Raw genomic sequence first — 17,272 nt, 5'->3', positions numbered from 1 at the left:
TTTCGTGGATGGCGAAGTGTTACATTTAAGCGAGAGCAATGGAATTTATTTCTGGGGTTGCAGTTTGCTTGAAGAAGGTTCGAGCGAACGAGTGTTTGGTTCCAAGGGAGACATTGTACGGCGCAAATTATTTCTTCCCAGGGCCGCTGTATTCTTCGTATTTTTATATCTTTTATGTCTTCCTCAGTGGAAGTGTACATTCCTTAACGCCAACCTTACAGGACCTTCAAACGACCGGTTTCAAAATTCACTTGGAATTGTGCATTGTTGTTTCTTTCGTTCGTCTAACTTTATGTAAATTCTTCTATTATCTGGTTAATCACTTTCTCAATCTTTGCATATGAGAATTTACATAGAGTAGATGAAGAAAGGAAGCAACGACGAATCTATAACTTCAAATTAAATCTTCAAACCTGCCATTCGACTGGACCTGGTAAGATTAGTGTCGATACTTTAATCGCTCCATATCGCCACTGCTCTTTGAAAAGCTCCATCATCTTCTGTTGAGATTGATAGAGCAACGACTGGATGAATTTGTAATAGAAAAATACATTGAAATAAGTATAGGTATAAGTACAGGTATAGTGTATGCTGGTTCAGGTCCTCACTTTTTTAGTGTTACAATACAATAGAAGGTAATAGGTCATAAATTTATGGCAAAGGACTTTCCTGTTGAGCTTGACTGATAGAGCAACAAGTGGATGAATTTGTAATAGAAAAATACATTGAAATAAGTATAGGTATAAGTACAGGTATATGTACAGGTATGCTGATCCAGATCTTCACTCTTACAGTGTTACAATACAATAGGAAGCTGATAGCTCTAGCTGAAGGCTACAAGAAACAGCAATAGAAATCTACTTATAGCTCTTTTGTTTCTAGACCTTGTAACCCAAAAACAAAATTTATATTCAAGGGCACAATAATATGGACCTCTCGTTACTTTGAATTTTCTTCACTAAATTCTATGCTCTTCGTAACAGCGGCCTCCAGGTCACGGATATACAAAAGTTATTCTTGAAGTAATTACTTCAACATCTCCTATGGATTAGAATATAGTTTTAGTAATTAGAATACATTTTTTAGTTATCATGGTGCGTCTTCATACGTTCAACTATCAACTCGAATATTCTTTCCTTCTGTCTTCCTAACTCCAATGAAGAATTTAACAAACCAAGATGTTCTTCCCTTCTCATACATTAAAACATTGCTCAGGCTCAGGATTCGTGCTCGTTAAGCTTCAGCATCCTCAACTTCTCACGCTTGTCTTCTTTTTCTTCAATATAATAACAGTATCGTGTAATATTTTTACACACCACATTACATTGTGCATGTATCTTCATCCATTTCATAAATTTCAGTTTACCTATTTTTAATTATTGGCCTCGCAACTAATTGATTGCAGGTTTTGTCAATACCACCTAATGACAGAATCCGCAATCACTTAGTTGTTATTCCACGCAGCTAGACAAATTGTAAAGTACAAATTAAATAAGAAGAAATATTCCACGTAACCTGGCCAACGCTAAGCCTCTTGTCAAACGTTACACAGCGCATTAGCCTGACTCGCGTAAGGACGAATATTTCAGGAAATTTTGCTCAGCAACTGACCTGATACTGTCGACTACCCTGCATCCAACTTGTCGATCGCTTTCTAATTGAACGTTTCCCAATAGCGTTTCGTAATAGCAATAGACTATTATTTACGTGCATCAGTTTGAACCGCGTTGGCCTCCCACGACAGATCGATCGCAGCCATAAATCCCACCATTAACGAGGCCAAGACGGAATTAAGGCTAATAAACGGACCCGGCATAATTGCACGTAGCCCTATGAATTATAACATCGATCCGTCTGACGCACGAACAAGCGTGTTAATAAGCGGTTGGCGAGCTTTTGCCTGCACGCTGCGCGCAAACGTTTGCCAATGGTCTCGGCGCGCGGTGTCTGACGTAACAAGCGTGTCACGAACTTACCCACTTGGGACACACCGCTGGTTAATCGAGAAAACGCAGTGTACGTGCACGTGTGCGCTGCAGTTTTCGGACTTTTCGATATTCGGACTCCCGTCAGCAAGAAGCGGAAATTGTAAAGACGGTTAATTAAAAGGAAATCACGTTTAGACGAGGCTTGCGTGTTCCAGCGAATGAAACAGTTTTCATGTTTCAGTTAAATTACATGGTTGGGGAATGTTTTCCACATCGGCGCGAATTTGCAAGAAGAAGCGGAGATTATAATGAAAATTGTAATAATTTGGGAGATTCCTTTTTTTAATTAGATGCAGGCAAATGTTTCGTATATTTCATAGATGAAATCCAGTTTCAATCCAGTTTCAAAAAGCAGAGATTGTGGTAAAGATATTAATAATTTTAAAAATTGTTCAATTAGACAGAGGCAGGAATTGTGTATTTTTATGGATGAAATTTAGTTTTAATTTTCTAATTATAATTCCACATGTGGTGCAACGTTCTTCATAGTTTTCCATATCAATGTGCAAGAAAAAGCAGAGATTGTGGTAAAGATATTAACAATTTTAAATGTTGTTCAATTAGACAGAGGCAGGAATTGTGTATTTTTATGGATGAAATTTAGTTTTAATTTTCTAATTATAATTCCACATGTGGTGCAACGTTCTTCATAGTTTTCCATATCAATGTGCAAGAAAAAGCAGAGATTGTAATAAAGGTATTAACAATTTAAAAAATTGTTCAATTAGACAGAGGCAGGAATTGTGTATTTTTATGGATGAAATTTAGTTTTAATTTTCTAATTATAATTCCACATGTGGTGCAACGTTCTTCATAGTTTTCCATATCAATGTGCAAGAAAAAGCAGAGATTGTAATAAAGGTATTAACAATTTAAAAAATTGTTCAATTAGACAGAGGCAGGAATTGTGTATTTTTATGGATGAAATTTAGTTTTAATTTTCTAATTATAATTCCACATGTGGTGCAACGTTCTTCATAGTTTTCCATATCAATGTGCAAGAAAAAGCAGAGATTGTGGTAAAGATATTAACAATTTTAAATATTGTTCAATTAGACAGAGGCAGGAATTGTGTATTTTTATGGATGAAATTTAGTTTTAATTTTCTAATTATAATTCCACGTGCTTGAAAGTTCTTGAATTTGTAAGAAAAAGCGGAGATTATAATAAAAATTTAGAAAATTAGCTTCAGACAGAAACAGTGTGTGTTTTCATGAATAAAACCTAATGAAACTTTCTAATTTTCTAATAAAACTACAGTTGAGACTGATCTACGTATACTGTAAGTATGGAAAACAAACGAAGATCCTAATAAAAATGTCTAAAATAGTAAAATTGGAAATTAAAACGTAGCTGTACCATTTCAATAAAATTATTGTTGACAGTGTGTTGTATCATTCTCATAAGTTTTCATAAGTTAAACAAAGATTGTAATAAAAGTTCAGAAGAATTAGATTCAAAGAACCGTGTGTTTTGTGAGTAAAATGCAGCTTTGCTTTATCAATACGCGATAAACAATAATATCACATATTAATAAACATTGAGAAATTGATTAATCGGATAACATAAGAACTTACATAAAATTAGATAAATAAAAGAAATAGCAGTAAATGTACAATTTTACATTAAACATTGAAACCGGCCATTTGATAATGTTAATGTTAAAACTGGGAAAACACAAGTAATTACATTTAAACAATGCGCAGAAATACCATTTAACCCGATACTCCGTTCATATACCAAGGAAAACACCTAATATATAAGATGTTATCATGTCACAAGTGTATCAAAGATAATAAAAATTCTCTCTAAAATCAAGTTAAAAAAAGTCTGTTCTTGGGACGAGCATCTAATCGAAGAAAAAAGCCATATCTCGCCAAGCCATGTTTTCACCCCCATTTCGCCTCATCAGAGTCATCAAAAACCATTCTGCTACTGTTGCCAGCGATTTTACTTCTGCTAATCATCGCAGTTCACGGCAGACCTACGCGAGAAGAACGTGATAATCGTACGCAAGAAAAAAGGAAGGAAAAGAAAAAGAGAAGCAAAAGGAAAAAGGAAGTACAAGGACAGAAATACAACGCGGTGCGAGTAAACGAAATAAACAAACCAAAAAAAAAAAAAGAAAGATAGAAAAATAAAAAGGAGGAAAGAACGCAAGAAAACTCGTACATTCCAAGGTACTCTCCTTCTTTTTTTTCTTTTTTCTTTTCTTTTTTTCTTTTTGCCAAGCTAATTTACAGCGACTGTTACGAGCATCCTTTTTGCGCAATTTAATCCGAATTTGTCGGTATCAAAAGACGACGCCACGAAACGCGCCGGGACTACCCGTGTATCAACAATTACACGCCAAGACTTTCACCTTAATCGGTCGACACACGGCTCCGCTGGTACTACAATCTCGGAGACAAGGTGCGTTTGTTGGGTTGCTTGCTTGGTTGCCTGGTTGCTTGCTTGCTTGCTTACCTGCTGGGATTTTTTGTTGGGCGCGGTTTCCGGACACTCAGGGTCCGCTGGGTCGAGGCAGGGCTTGCTTTGGTAGCCGTTCGTTATCCCGGCCCTCTTCATGTAGTCCTCCAGAGTTTTGAAGGGAAACATGAACTGCAGTTTCTTCATCTCGTCCAGCATCCACAATGGATTGAGATTCGTCCAGTGCACTGGCTTGTGCATCTGCGTGCCGCTACCGTGGAAAAAATAATTCAAAGGCGAAATGAACCACTTCACTCTCTCTCTTTCTTCCTCTATATATATATATATATTTATCTATTTATTTCTTTTTGTAGAACGATATACCGATAATGATTAATAGACTACGGAATTCCATGCATTTATGAGAAACATTTATATTGTTATATTATATATATCATTATACATTATTATATATATTACCATTAGGTGATAATGACAAAATCCGCAATCACTTAGTTGCCAATCCAATATTATTACGTAGAGTGCGAACAATTTCTAGAAAATGTATAGTATATAAATATGTATAATAATGTATCAAATGTCAAGAGTATATTGGCTTATCTGATATTTCATAGGTAGACGAATTTTCAATACCAGTTTTCGTATTTTCTGTTATATCCATGGACAAGTGAGTTTGCATAGAAATCCGCGGTCTAACGATTAGACTGAGATATTGATGAGATGAGATGAAACATTTCGAAGTCTACGTGACGATACTGACACTGCACATGTATAAATTTTATGTAATACATATATACGAAAAAATGTTATACGTTATATGTAAATATATGCATATACCTCTTCTACTATTGAGGTTAGGTTAGGTTGGCAACTAAGTGATTGCGGAGTTTGTCATTAGGTGGTAATAACAAAATTCGCAGTCACTTAGTTACCAACCCAATATTTTGTTTCGTTTATTGTTTCCTACCGTTTATATACATTTGTCTTATTTCTCATTTATTTAATTTAATTATATTTTGTTTACTTTTATATACTTATATATTTATACACACATTATACGTATGATACTTACGGTATATACACAGGAGAGTCTGGTCCTAAGAGCTTGCTACCTTCCCAGAAACAGTCGAGAGGCGTAATGATGGCGCATGGTATAATTCTATCGAAGATCTGCAATTAAAAATTCGTTAGAAACTGGTCCGCGGTATTCCTATCTAACGAGAAAAGTTCGCGTGAAATCTACTTATATCGGATTACAAACAAATCACGTGACATCTTTTCAATTTCTTTACATACAATCGCGTATGCCGATGCTTGTTCAGGAATTCGAATCGTTCGTCGAACAGATCAATGACAGATACGAGAGAAATTGGAAGACTAAGAGAAGACAAAGCGAGGACTGAGCGACGTATCGCGGATATTATCGATTCGGCGAGTTCGAGTAATCGATCGCATCATCGCAGTGATGGTGGTTCAACATCGTAGCTACGTAGTAATCATGGCAAATATTTATGTAAATTCATATCTTAAAATATAATTTAATATAATTATATTATATATAGTTATACAATTAGTTATACAATATTATAGGATATAATTAAAAAACTGAAATCCACAGAGAAATTTGTTTCTCCCTATGAAATATCGTAAGAAATACGACGCTTCCAATATCTCGCATACTTTTGCATATCACGCACACTTTCGAACCCATGGAATGTCCGAGGAAGGGAAAAAAAATCGGCGGTCTAACGATCAGCCATCAGCGCGGAAGAATTTTCCCTAGCAGCGTTAGACGAAAGAAATTGTCATGCTCTGATGTATTTAATGGATTATTGGATGACGAATGCTACGTTCCCGGCACCGATTTACGATTATTTCTCCTTTTCTTCGATAGTGGACACTAACGATCGCCATAAGGTTTTTCTTGGTAGGAAGGCATTATGGGAGGCCACCTGTGTGTTCTCGGAAACTCGAATAGGGCGGTCTCTCCAGCCAAGCGTTTCGTTTTTTCGGCCCCCTTGATTTACGAATAATATGAATTTGGATAGGATTCGAGGAACCTAGCGGACATTTGTTACACCGTCGTCGCGGTGGTCTGGTCGAGTAACGCGACCACGAATTTAATCGAGAACGCGTTAAGCTCGTTTTTTGTCCATCGACTGTTTCATTTTTCCAACTAACGCGATTACACAGGCTTTCACTTCAACTGCACGTTCAGACGGCGAATCGTAGGTTTCAGCGGCGAATTAACAGACGTTTGCTGCGTGATCGAAGGTACTTTGTGTGAGAGAAGAAATTTTTAGTTCGAACGAAAATGAAATAAGATGAGATTTTGTTATGAAAGATCTACGTTGAATTCGTGGCAGCTCTTCGACTCGTATACGTACGAGCACGTACTGTGTAAAACGTTTCGCGGTTTATTGACACTGTAACGTGACACGGTGAAATTTGAAACCAATTTGAAAATCTATATAGAAGTCACACATACTCGTTGCAAACATATATTCGATATATTTCTATACATACATATGCAGGGTGCGAGCGAACAACATGTACAAGCGAGCATGAGGTGATTCTTTTGGAAAAAATGAGAACAAAATATGCAATAAAATGTTGTCGTTTAAGGTTAAGTTTTCGAGAAAATCGAGTCTGAACGTTTATCAAGTATACTAACTACCGCATGGTTAATTACCGACTGGTGCGAATAAACGATCGATAAGATGTTATCGTAGAAGCGAAAGTAAGTAAAAGATGTAAAGTAACATTTTTCCGTTTAAGGCTTTATTTTCAAGAAAACAGAGTTCGAGCGTGTTTAGTTAAGAATCGATCTAGCGCTTACACGCGTATGATAAATTTAAACGTAATTCTATAGTTTTATGAACGCAATTGAAGGAAATTTCTAAATAGAAATTTGTCTCGTCTATCGAACATCGTAGTAAGTGTTGTATTTTAAATATTGTATACACTTTTGCATGTTACACGCACTCTGTAGATTTTTGGAACCTTACATTTCCGAAAAATGGGCAAACATCCGCTGTCTACTTATCACCAGCCTTTCGTGTTAATTGCAGTGGATACTGTGCGTAACTGCATATGTCTGTGTCTTTGATAATGACTCGTTTACGTCATGCACTTTCGCGATTTTTATCTCTGTCCAACCATCTTTTCAAACCATTGTAATTGACTTATAAAGTGACAGAACAAAGACTATTCGAAATCCCGTCCCAAGATCTACAAAATCTCGGTTTATGCGTCTACTTCTGTTGCTCTAAAATTCCAGTATCGAACATTTTTATGTCAAATATAAAAGTACCAGTAGTCCCAATAATTTGTCATTCAAATATTACCAAAAAGCTGCTCTTTAAATCCGAAATCTGTACCTAAAATCAGGAAAGCAATTTTGGCGAAGAAAAGTACCTGCGACACGGCAACCAGGCAAACAAAGGTATTCGTCTCGGTTGCATACGTACAGGGTACAAACTCGACTAATTCAAACAATAAAATAAAAACTTCGCGCAGTTAAATCTCCTAGAACTTTACGAAATACACGAATGCGTAGCTCTATAAATATATTTTATACACAACTGACATATATATGTTTCAATTAGGTTATTCGTATAAACAGCAATCTTGTCTGCGATTGTAAATCGATCAGATCCATGGATAAGAGGATGCGGTCGCGTTAAAAGTGAAACATCCTGTACATAAGCGCTGGGATAATAATATTCCTGTTTGTCTGAGATACAGGAGACCGCCGTGTGATTTAGTCGGTTGTTACTTCAGGCAATTCCTGCATACCGGAACATCTATCATTCAACAGAAACTTCGAGATTGAAACATAATGAATCGCGCGGATGTTGGTCGATCCTTGGAGTTTCTTTCGAACTACAGTCGGTTACAAAAGTCTACATACACCTAGCGAATTTTCTTAAATATTCGGACACGATTTAATTGCATAAAAATCCGCAATTCCTAGAATTCTCATATTCGATCCTCCAATTTCTTTCTTTTAATCCTACAAAAAAAAAAAAAAAGGAAAAAAAAAGCCAAAAAAATACATGTTAACAAAACTTGTCCTCAATTTTCTCGCGAACGAACTCGCCGAATTGCTGGAAGGTGCCGAGTCGAGAGCAACGAAGCCGGAATGAAAATCGGTCGTTCTTCGACTGACGATGGAAAAAAAGAAAATCAGAGCATTAAATGAAGAGCAGAGTGCGGTGCGGTGAAACTCGGGCTGGTAACATCGCGGAAGCGGCGCGTTCGACGTCGCGGCGTCTCTCACGCTGAGGTAATTTCGTGCTTTTCCCTTTTCCCAGCCGCTCGAAACGCGTCTAACGCGTCCGCTCGTTAGCGGCGCGCAAGAAACGATGTAGCACGCGTGAGCGCGCGGAAACGAGCGTGCGACTTTGTACGTGCAAACCGGCGCGACGTTTGTTCGGCTTTTCAAGCGTCGTATTCAATTTTCGACGTTTACGACTGTACGTGAGTCGTTCGGGAACGACGCTGCGACATGGTGACTGGACTCCAGGACACAAACGAACAGATCCGCCGCGGATACGTGCTACGCCTAGCGATGGCCACGATTTTCCCTTAAGCTTTTCCTATTAAACTAAACTGTGAGAATCTTTCGATTCGTTTAACGTTACGCGTCGCCTTCGTTCGTGTTGTTGCTAGATTACAAGGAAAACGTATTTTTATGAACACCTATATATAGAATGTATATATATATGTGTTCATAGGTGTTCATAAAAATACGTTTTTCTATATATTCTATATATATGTAGAATTATAAATATAATATAAATTATTATATTTAAATTTATATTTAAGTCATATATTATATTATATTAAATTATATATTATGTTAAATATTATAATATATTAAATTATATTATACTATATATTTATATTTAAATTATATTTATTATTTATATACCTATATAATATAACATATAATAATATATAATAGATATAAAATATAATATATAATATATTCAACCATTCAAATATTTCATATTTTGGAGAAATGAAATCTACTGGGATTTTGTTCTCTTTCTTTTGCTGTGTATTTAAGCTCACAAGCTATTTCTAAGGATTATTGATGATGACTACGAGAATCATCAGTAGGATTTTACCATAAATTTACACAGATAACCATGAGAATTTGTTTTACCATGATTTTACACAGATTCTAAATATTATTAATATGCTTTTATCCATAGTCCATAAGCGACTGTACGTTTGCTTACTCAGGCAAAAATGATCGTTGCGATTAGACTGCGGATATTTATGCATATTCAGGTTCTTATGAGCACAATTGAGGAAACGAAGCTTAAACGCAGATTTGTTTCATCGTCTGACTCGCGCCGGTCCCCCGTGTCAATTTTGCACATTTTTCTGGTAAAAGATTGACACTTATAGAACAATTTTCCTGAGACTTATTGACTTTGACGCGCGATGAAGTATATGCGAACGACATGAAGAGCAATATGAATTATTTATCTTTTTATTTCATCGATGCTTCGCCATTGTGTGAATCTGACGCACGGAGGACACGTTCAATTGCAAAAATGAGGGACGAACGAGGGTTAAATATCATAAGAGATACTATACTTCGAACATTTTGCGTATTTTTCTAAGCCGCATATATATTGCGTACACTTTTGTATCTTTAAATTTCGCAAAAATGCATAAAAGTACGCAGTTTAGTTATTATGATGTACTTTTGACATTACGTAATTACAACAACCTTGACTCTAATGATTTTGACCTTGAGATATATTGCAGAGGGTCTTGAGTAACATACACTTTGTCCGAGTCGTGGAACGATCGTAGGTCAAAAGTTAAGTTAGGTTAGATCTTTTGAGCCGCCCATTGAATCTAACCTATTCTAACCTAAGCTAATCTCATATAACTTAACCTAACCTCACCATACCTAACCTAAGCATGCCTTACCGCAATTAGGATGGCAATTCTGTGCAAATGCATATACAATTTCATTTTTAATATCTTGTATCGAAGTAAATGTAAAGTATCATTTTCTTTTTGTCAAAATATTTGGTCGTCTCCCCGCCTTTCTACAACGTACCCGAAATTCGTTAAAATTGCAGTTGTGACTTTCTTTTTCCGCGCGATTACCTTTTTCGATATTCGACATAAATGCTAATTTTATTTCATGATATAAAATCGTGGATATTTTAGTTTGCCTGGTAATAAGTAGCTCACTTGAATCGTAAATTCATTGTAAGGAATCACATAAAACAGCAAGTGATTTTACGATGGGTCGACGTCATATAATTGGCACCAAATGACTCAGTTAATGATTAAAGATGATTGTACTGCTGTGTTTGTCATAATATTGTAATGTAATAATATAATATCGTCATAATATTGTAATATTATTATATTGCAGTATATAATATTTTATTATTATACTATAGTATTTGTAATACTTTAAATAACTTTCCCTTGCGTATAATGCAAAGAAAAAATTTATAAAACAGCAAGTAATTTTATAAGGGACCGAAGTCATATAATTGACACCAAATGATTCAGTTAATTATTGAAGATGATTGTACTACTGCGCTTGTCATAATATTGTAATGTGTAATAATATAATATTCATAAGTTTCATAATATTGTAATATTAATTATATTGTAACATGTGTTACATTATTATACCATAACATTTGTAATATTTTAAACAAAATGTCCATGCATATAATGCAAAGAAAAAATGTATAAAACAGCAAGTAATTTTATAAGGGACCGAAGTCATATAATTGGCACCAAATGATTCAGTTAATTATTGAAGATGATTGTACTATTGTGTTTGTCATAATATAGTAATATATAATGTTGTATTATTATACTGTAATATTTGTAATGCTTTAAATAACTTTCCCTTGCGTATAATGCAAAAAAAAAAATTTATAAAACAGCAAGTAATTTTATAATGAACCGAAGTCACATAATTGGCACCAAATGATTCATAACATTGTAATGTGTAATAATATAATGTTCATAAGTTTCATAATATTGTAATGTGTAATAATATAATATTCATAAGTTACATAATATTGTAATGTGTAATAATATAATATTCATAAGTTTCATAATATCGTAATATTAATTATATTGTAACATATATTACATTATTATACCATAACATTTGTAATATTTTAAACAAAATGTCCATGCATCTAATGCAAAGAAAAAATCCAGAGAACAGCAAGTGATTGTATAATGAATCGAAATCATATAATTGTCACCAAATTTTGTCATAACATTGCAATGTGTGATAACATAATATCGTCATAATATTGCAATATTATTATATTGTCATATATAACATTGTATTATTATACCGTAACATTTGTAATATTTTAAACAACGTTTCCTTGCATCCAGTACAAAGAAAAGTTCTAAATGAATAAATGAGAAAAGCAATGCCTGCTCCTCGAGCTTACTCTTCGTCTCGTTGCTATTGTAGCCATCGCTAGCTTCAGAATTTCCTAATGAGAAATCGAAAGAGTCACAGTGCACGCACGATAACGCGATAGAGTGGTTCACGCGTCGAATACCTGAACAGTTGAACAGCCAACGAACACGAACGTGACATCGCGTATCTACTTATATCTAGATAAAGTGGTAGCTCTAAATTACCTGGTCGATGTAGTGCATGTCGAAGTTGGGTATGTTCAGCGCGTAACACATGTCTTTCAGCCTCCACTCGCTGCAAACGACACAGAAAGCATGCATTCATGAATACAACAAGTTTTGCATCCCTTTAACCACCGTCTCGCCGATAACAGCGGCAAGGAATCGACTCTTGCGAACAACATCGAAACGATGGCAATCGTCGTTGTTCTTCGCCGTCTCCTCGCCACTCACAGGGTGTCTACGAAGTCTTTGGAAAATAGGCAAATCGTGCGGTATTTACATATTCACGTTTTATTTCCAAGCAAATCGACTTCAATTTTTATATATTCATTCGTTTTCGTATATTATTAATTACACGATTAACGTGTTACAACCGTGCTGTACTCTTAACCAGAAACTCGTTCTATAACCATGAAATTATACTACGAGTTTTGACACTTTACCGACCGGATAAACACTTTAACACTTATTTATTATATTATTATATTATTATTATATTATATTATTATTATATTTATTATATTATTATATTTATTATTATAAACACTTTAACGGTGAGATCCGTTATAACGAGGCGCGATAAAGTGCACGCGTACCGAACGAAAATTCAAAGTCGATTTTCTCAAAAACAAAGCTTCGAACGAAAAATTTTTATTCTATATTTTCGACTTCTTTTTTCGCGTACAATCACCCCCTTTCCGCTTGTACTACCAGTTACCAACCACTTGTATAATATATTTAGCATGCAGTAAACATAGCTTATAGAAAAAAGACTGGAAAGATTCTTTTATATTAATAAAGAGGCTAAGAAGATTCCTCTATTTCAAGAAAAATGCTAATTGTAAGTAATATATATATGTATACATTTTATATTACAATACAATATTTACAATATTGTACAATATACTATATATACTATATATTGTAAAATGTACTAGATACATATGCATTTTACATTTTATAATATTATAATACAATATTTACAATATTGTAAAATATACAATATATATATACATTTTATATTTTACAATATTACAATACAATATTTACGATATTGTAAAATATACTATATAAATATACATTTTACAATATTACTATAATATTATAGCAGGAAAATTTCATTCGATATACGAATTCAACAGTTCGTCCTATGCAGATTCAAATGAAAATTCGTGGTCCTTCTCCGCCAACTTCGTATACATTTCCACGTGTCTGGCGAAACGGTGGAGCGATCAAGAGAAAAGAATAAGAGATAGAAAAAGAGAATAAAATAAAAAATGAACTTACGTGTCGAACAGGTGTACGGTGACCTGCGTGGCCGCCTTCAGGATTTCTAAGTGTTCCTTGAGTGCGGCAGGGTGCAAGATATTCGCCCCGGGATGTCTCGGTGTTTGAATCACCAGCTGATGCGTCGAGGCGGCTGCTTCGCCCAGTGCTTCCGAGGTGTAGGTCAACTCCTTTTGCAACCTTCCGCCCTCTACCATCAAAAAATACCATACACGTCACGTGAATCTCAATCAGAGAAAATTGTCTAACGAGATACATGTGCAAGAAGAAGCTTTCGACACCCGATTAATTGATAAAATTTTATTTATCGAATCGTTAACAAATGCAAGAGCCATCATGCTAATTCGCGTAAAATAATCTCGGCGGTTTCTTCCAACGATCCTTACGATATTTTAGCTGCGCGATTTATTTACCACTTAGGTAGATATTTTGTTTTTATGTTTTCTCTTATCTTATATTTATTATTAATTAATATTTGTGTTACGCCACGAGGCTTACCACAGGCTGTATTTTCTAACCGTCGCTCGCGGCCCTACAATGTCGCAGGCAGATCGTCTTATCGGACCGCCGAATCATATACAATGTATCGACGAGCGCATAGTTGTCGCCAAGCAACGAGCTCTCGAAACGTCGAATTTTTGTCCGTTACGTTTTCCACGCAAGGACATACGTGATCATAGGCGCGAACGGTGGCGTGATCTAAATATAGTGGGGGTCGTCTTAAAGATGAAACAAAGAAATCATCTAAAGTCGATCAGTTCCTTGTGACACGTCGAACGTTACACATTGAATCGAATCTAACACATAATGTCTATCTCAAACTGCGAAGTGCGACAGGTCTCGTTATAAGCAAACCGCTAAGCAAACCTTGACTGTTATATTTTTCGTTTTTAATTGTTGATCGTTGACTGAACTTGTTGTTTCGTTATTTTTATTAAACTTTTAACAACCAATCCAGTGTAGTTGTTCGTATACACTCCAACCTAACCACCTCTATTCTCGTAATAGAAATAGGGGATCAATCAGTTCGTGGCGTCGATTGTTTAATCGTAACGAGAATTTACAACTCTCGTTGACGCGTTATCTCGCGATCGCGTCTCTCCGCGAACGGTTGAAACAATTTGTATTATTATTATACCTATGTTTATTTCTTATATTTATACCATCTGTATATTCGTATGTTATTTTTCATTTTAAATGTATGCTAAGGTATTTCATAAAACACAGTGACTAATACATAACACATATATATACATATACATATATCGAAAGCTACGGAACATTTACAGAATGCACGTAATACAAAAACGCGCGTAAAATATACAAAATAATGTTCATGTACGTAGCTACTGCTTAATAGGTGAAACGAATCTCTGTTTGCTTCTCTTTTATTATTGTGCTATCCATTGTTATTGGGTAGACAACTAAGTGATTGCGGATTTTGTCAATACCACCTAATGACAAGATCCGCAATCACTTAGTTGTCAACCCAATATTTCTGTTTGACCATCCAAGGGTAAAAAAGAACAAGAAGTTAAGTGTCCCGGACTAAACAACAAACAAGTATCGTACGTTTAAAAAATTCTTATTCTTACCAATGCATTTCTACGTTATTCCGCATACTCCAAACAAAAAAGAAAAAAAAAGGAGAGAAAAAATGAAGACCAAAGAAAGAGAAAAGAAAAGAAAATATACAGCCTATTCCTGCGTTTCCTCGGGTGTATTTAGTTGGTACGATAGTTTCTGGTAATTTCTGGTAATTCGTCAAAGAACGCCGCGTCTAAAATACAGGTTTGGAACGCAGTTGTCTTTCTTCAAAGGGCGAACTCACTACCTGGACCCTTTTCAGTTGGCTGGAACCAGAGTCACGAGGCAGACCATCAGGGGGATTGGCCGGTTGCTTTATTCGCGACTCGTGCCACTTTAAGCTTTCGACGGCCTGGTAATGTTTATGCTCGGGACGATTCCTCGAAGAGAAACATCGAGAGCTGGCCCGGTGTCGTAACACACGTTTCTATAGCTTTACGGATATATACCTACCGGGAAAAATTTCTGGCAGGATACCAATGAAAGCGTTCGCCGAAGAAGACATGGAAATAGCTCTGTTATGGGTCGCAACCGTCGCCCTCGCTGTCACGTACACGACAACCCCATCGATCTTGTCGGAACGAGTCATTACACGTTCACCGTCCGTATCGTTTAAACGTATTAATCGTAACACGGAACGTTTCATGCTAATTATTCTGTGGTTTGCAATTGGACAGATTGTTTGCTTGTAAATTGCACATATTTAAAACGTAATTTATATTATTTTACTATTAAACGATATTTATAGATATTTGTAGCTTCTCACTGGTCAAGCTGTAGAAATTGCTTTGGAATTATACCGCATCGTTTATCCATTTAAAATTGTTACTTGTATTTTGTATGTTATAAAAATAAAATGCAGCTGTATAACTATACGTATAAAATTTAACGCAAATATCATAAACGAAGTTTGTTAGGTTAGGTTAGGTTTGTTAGGTTTAGTTATATCAGTTTTGTGTATATATATATACACACAAAACTATATATATAAATAACAATAATAAACTGTATATAAAAATATAAAAATATATAAACTATATATATACATATATATAGTTTTATTATATATATAGCATACAGAAATATCAGGAAAAAAGATTTTATAAATCTGAAGGCAATAGCGCCAGTTAATATAATAAAATTATATATATAAAGCAAATACAACTAAATCTAACAAATTTTGTTTGTAACATTTGCGTTAAATTTTATATGTACATTCCTAATTATACATAATGTTATTAATTATCATATTATTGTTAATTGTATATTATTAATTACAAATGTCAATAATGAAACTTTCTTTCAAGAAATGAATTAGTACTTTGGCTGCAAATTGGAGAAAAGATTGAAACAAAAGCTGCAATTCAAACTGAAATCTTTCAAATAAAATCTTACTATTGACATTATATTAAATGGCGTTACTGTTTCGAGATTTATAAATTTTTCTTCTCTAACTTTCCTATATGTTGTACATGTATATAGATTAATTGTAACGTTAATTAAATCCAATAGCATTATGTTATACATCTGTTACACTGACAAGGCTATAATATATACATTAGATTTTTAATAAGTTCCCTAAAATAACAAATAAATAAACTATAAGATTCATTAAACGAAACGACACTGTATGGTTATTTACTATCCACCTGCTGAGTCTCATGTTTCTTATACAATCATTTTAGTTGATTTCTCCAGCAGAGGCGAACAAATTGCTCATTAACGAAAAGCAAATCGGTTTCATTAAAACCGGTTCCATAAAACAAAACACGCCCCCTCTAAATCCATTACGAAATCAGTTTCCTCAACCCCGTTAGGTTCGTGTTATGTTTCCTTCGAATGAGCAAAGATTTTCATATCGATAATTACTGCTAATAGAAACATATTTTCTCTCCTTCCAAAGAAGCCACATTATTTCGACATTGAAGATTGAGAAAAGTCAAACAAATAAGGAAGCGTGTATTTGTAAATTCAATTGATTATACCATGAAAGATTTTATTTCCATCTTTGCTTCTTTTATAATATAATGTGCAACAAATTTTTAACTGAGAAATAAATAAATATATAATAATATGTATGTAAAGTGAATACATATGAATGCATGTAAAAATAATAATATATATAAATACACAAATAATATATAATAATATGTATTCATTTAATGATGATTACATATGTATAGTTCTATATGAATATATATATAAATGCATAAATAATATATAATAATATGTATTCATTTTATGATAAATACATATTTACATTTTGATATAAATACATATGAATATATGTAAATATGATAATATACATAAATGTATAG

The 17,272-nt window shown here is 34.4% G+C and overlaps 1 protein-coding gene and 1 long non-coding RNA gene across 5 annotated transcripts in view; one reads left to right on the top strand and one right to left on the bottom strand.

Annotated features, from left to right (window-relative positions):
• LOC126926023 (protein patched) overlaps nucleotides 1–17,272 on the bottom strand; it is a 92,670-nt gene that overhangs the window by 20,571 nt on the left and 54,827 nt on the right. For 3 of the 4 annotated variants that reach the window (XM_050742110.1, XM_050742112.1, XM_050742111.1), the window contains 4 exons: nucleotides 13,368–13,557; nucleotides 12,084–12,153; nucleotides 5,491–5,588; nucleotides 4,455–4,668 (listed from right to left, as the gene is read on the bottom strand). In XM_050742110.1, coding sequence (XP_050598067.1) covers nucleotides 4,455–4,668; nucleotides 5,491–5,588; nucleotides 12,084–12,153; nucleotides 13,368–13,557 — 572 coding nt within the window. Of the gene's footprint in view, nucleotides 1–4,454; nucleotides 4,669–5,490; nucleotides 5,589–5,714; nucleotides 5,860–12,083; nucleotides 12,154–13,367; nucleotides 13,558–17,272 lie in introns of those variants that run through there. The other variant, XM_050742113.1, reaches the window with a different exon arrangement.
• On the top strand, nucleotides 15,188–15,705 carry LOC126926070 (uncharacterized). The gene is made up of 2 exons (XR_007714252.1): nucleotides 15,188–15,309; nucleotides 15,427–15,705. It is a non-coding gene; the product is annotated as an uncharacterized LOC126926070 (long non-coding RNA).

The sequence above is a fragment of the Bombus affinis genome, chromosome 17 (assembly GCF_024516045.1).
Source record: "Bombus affinis isolate iyBomAffi1 chromosome 17, iyBomAffi1.2, whole genome shotgun sequence".
Classification (NCBI taxonomy): Eukaryota; Metazoa; Arthropoda; class Insecta; order Hymenoptera; family Apidae; genus Bombus; species Bombus affinis.
Note: the sequence above shows the minus strand (reverse complement) of the source record. Positions and strands in the feature narration are given on the sequence as shown.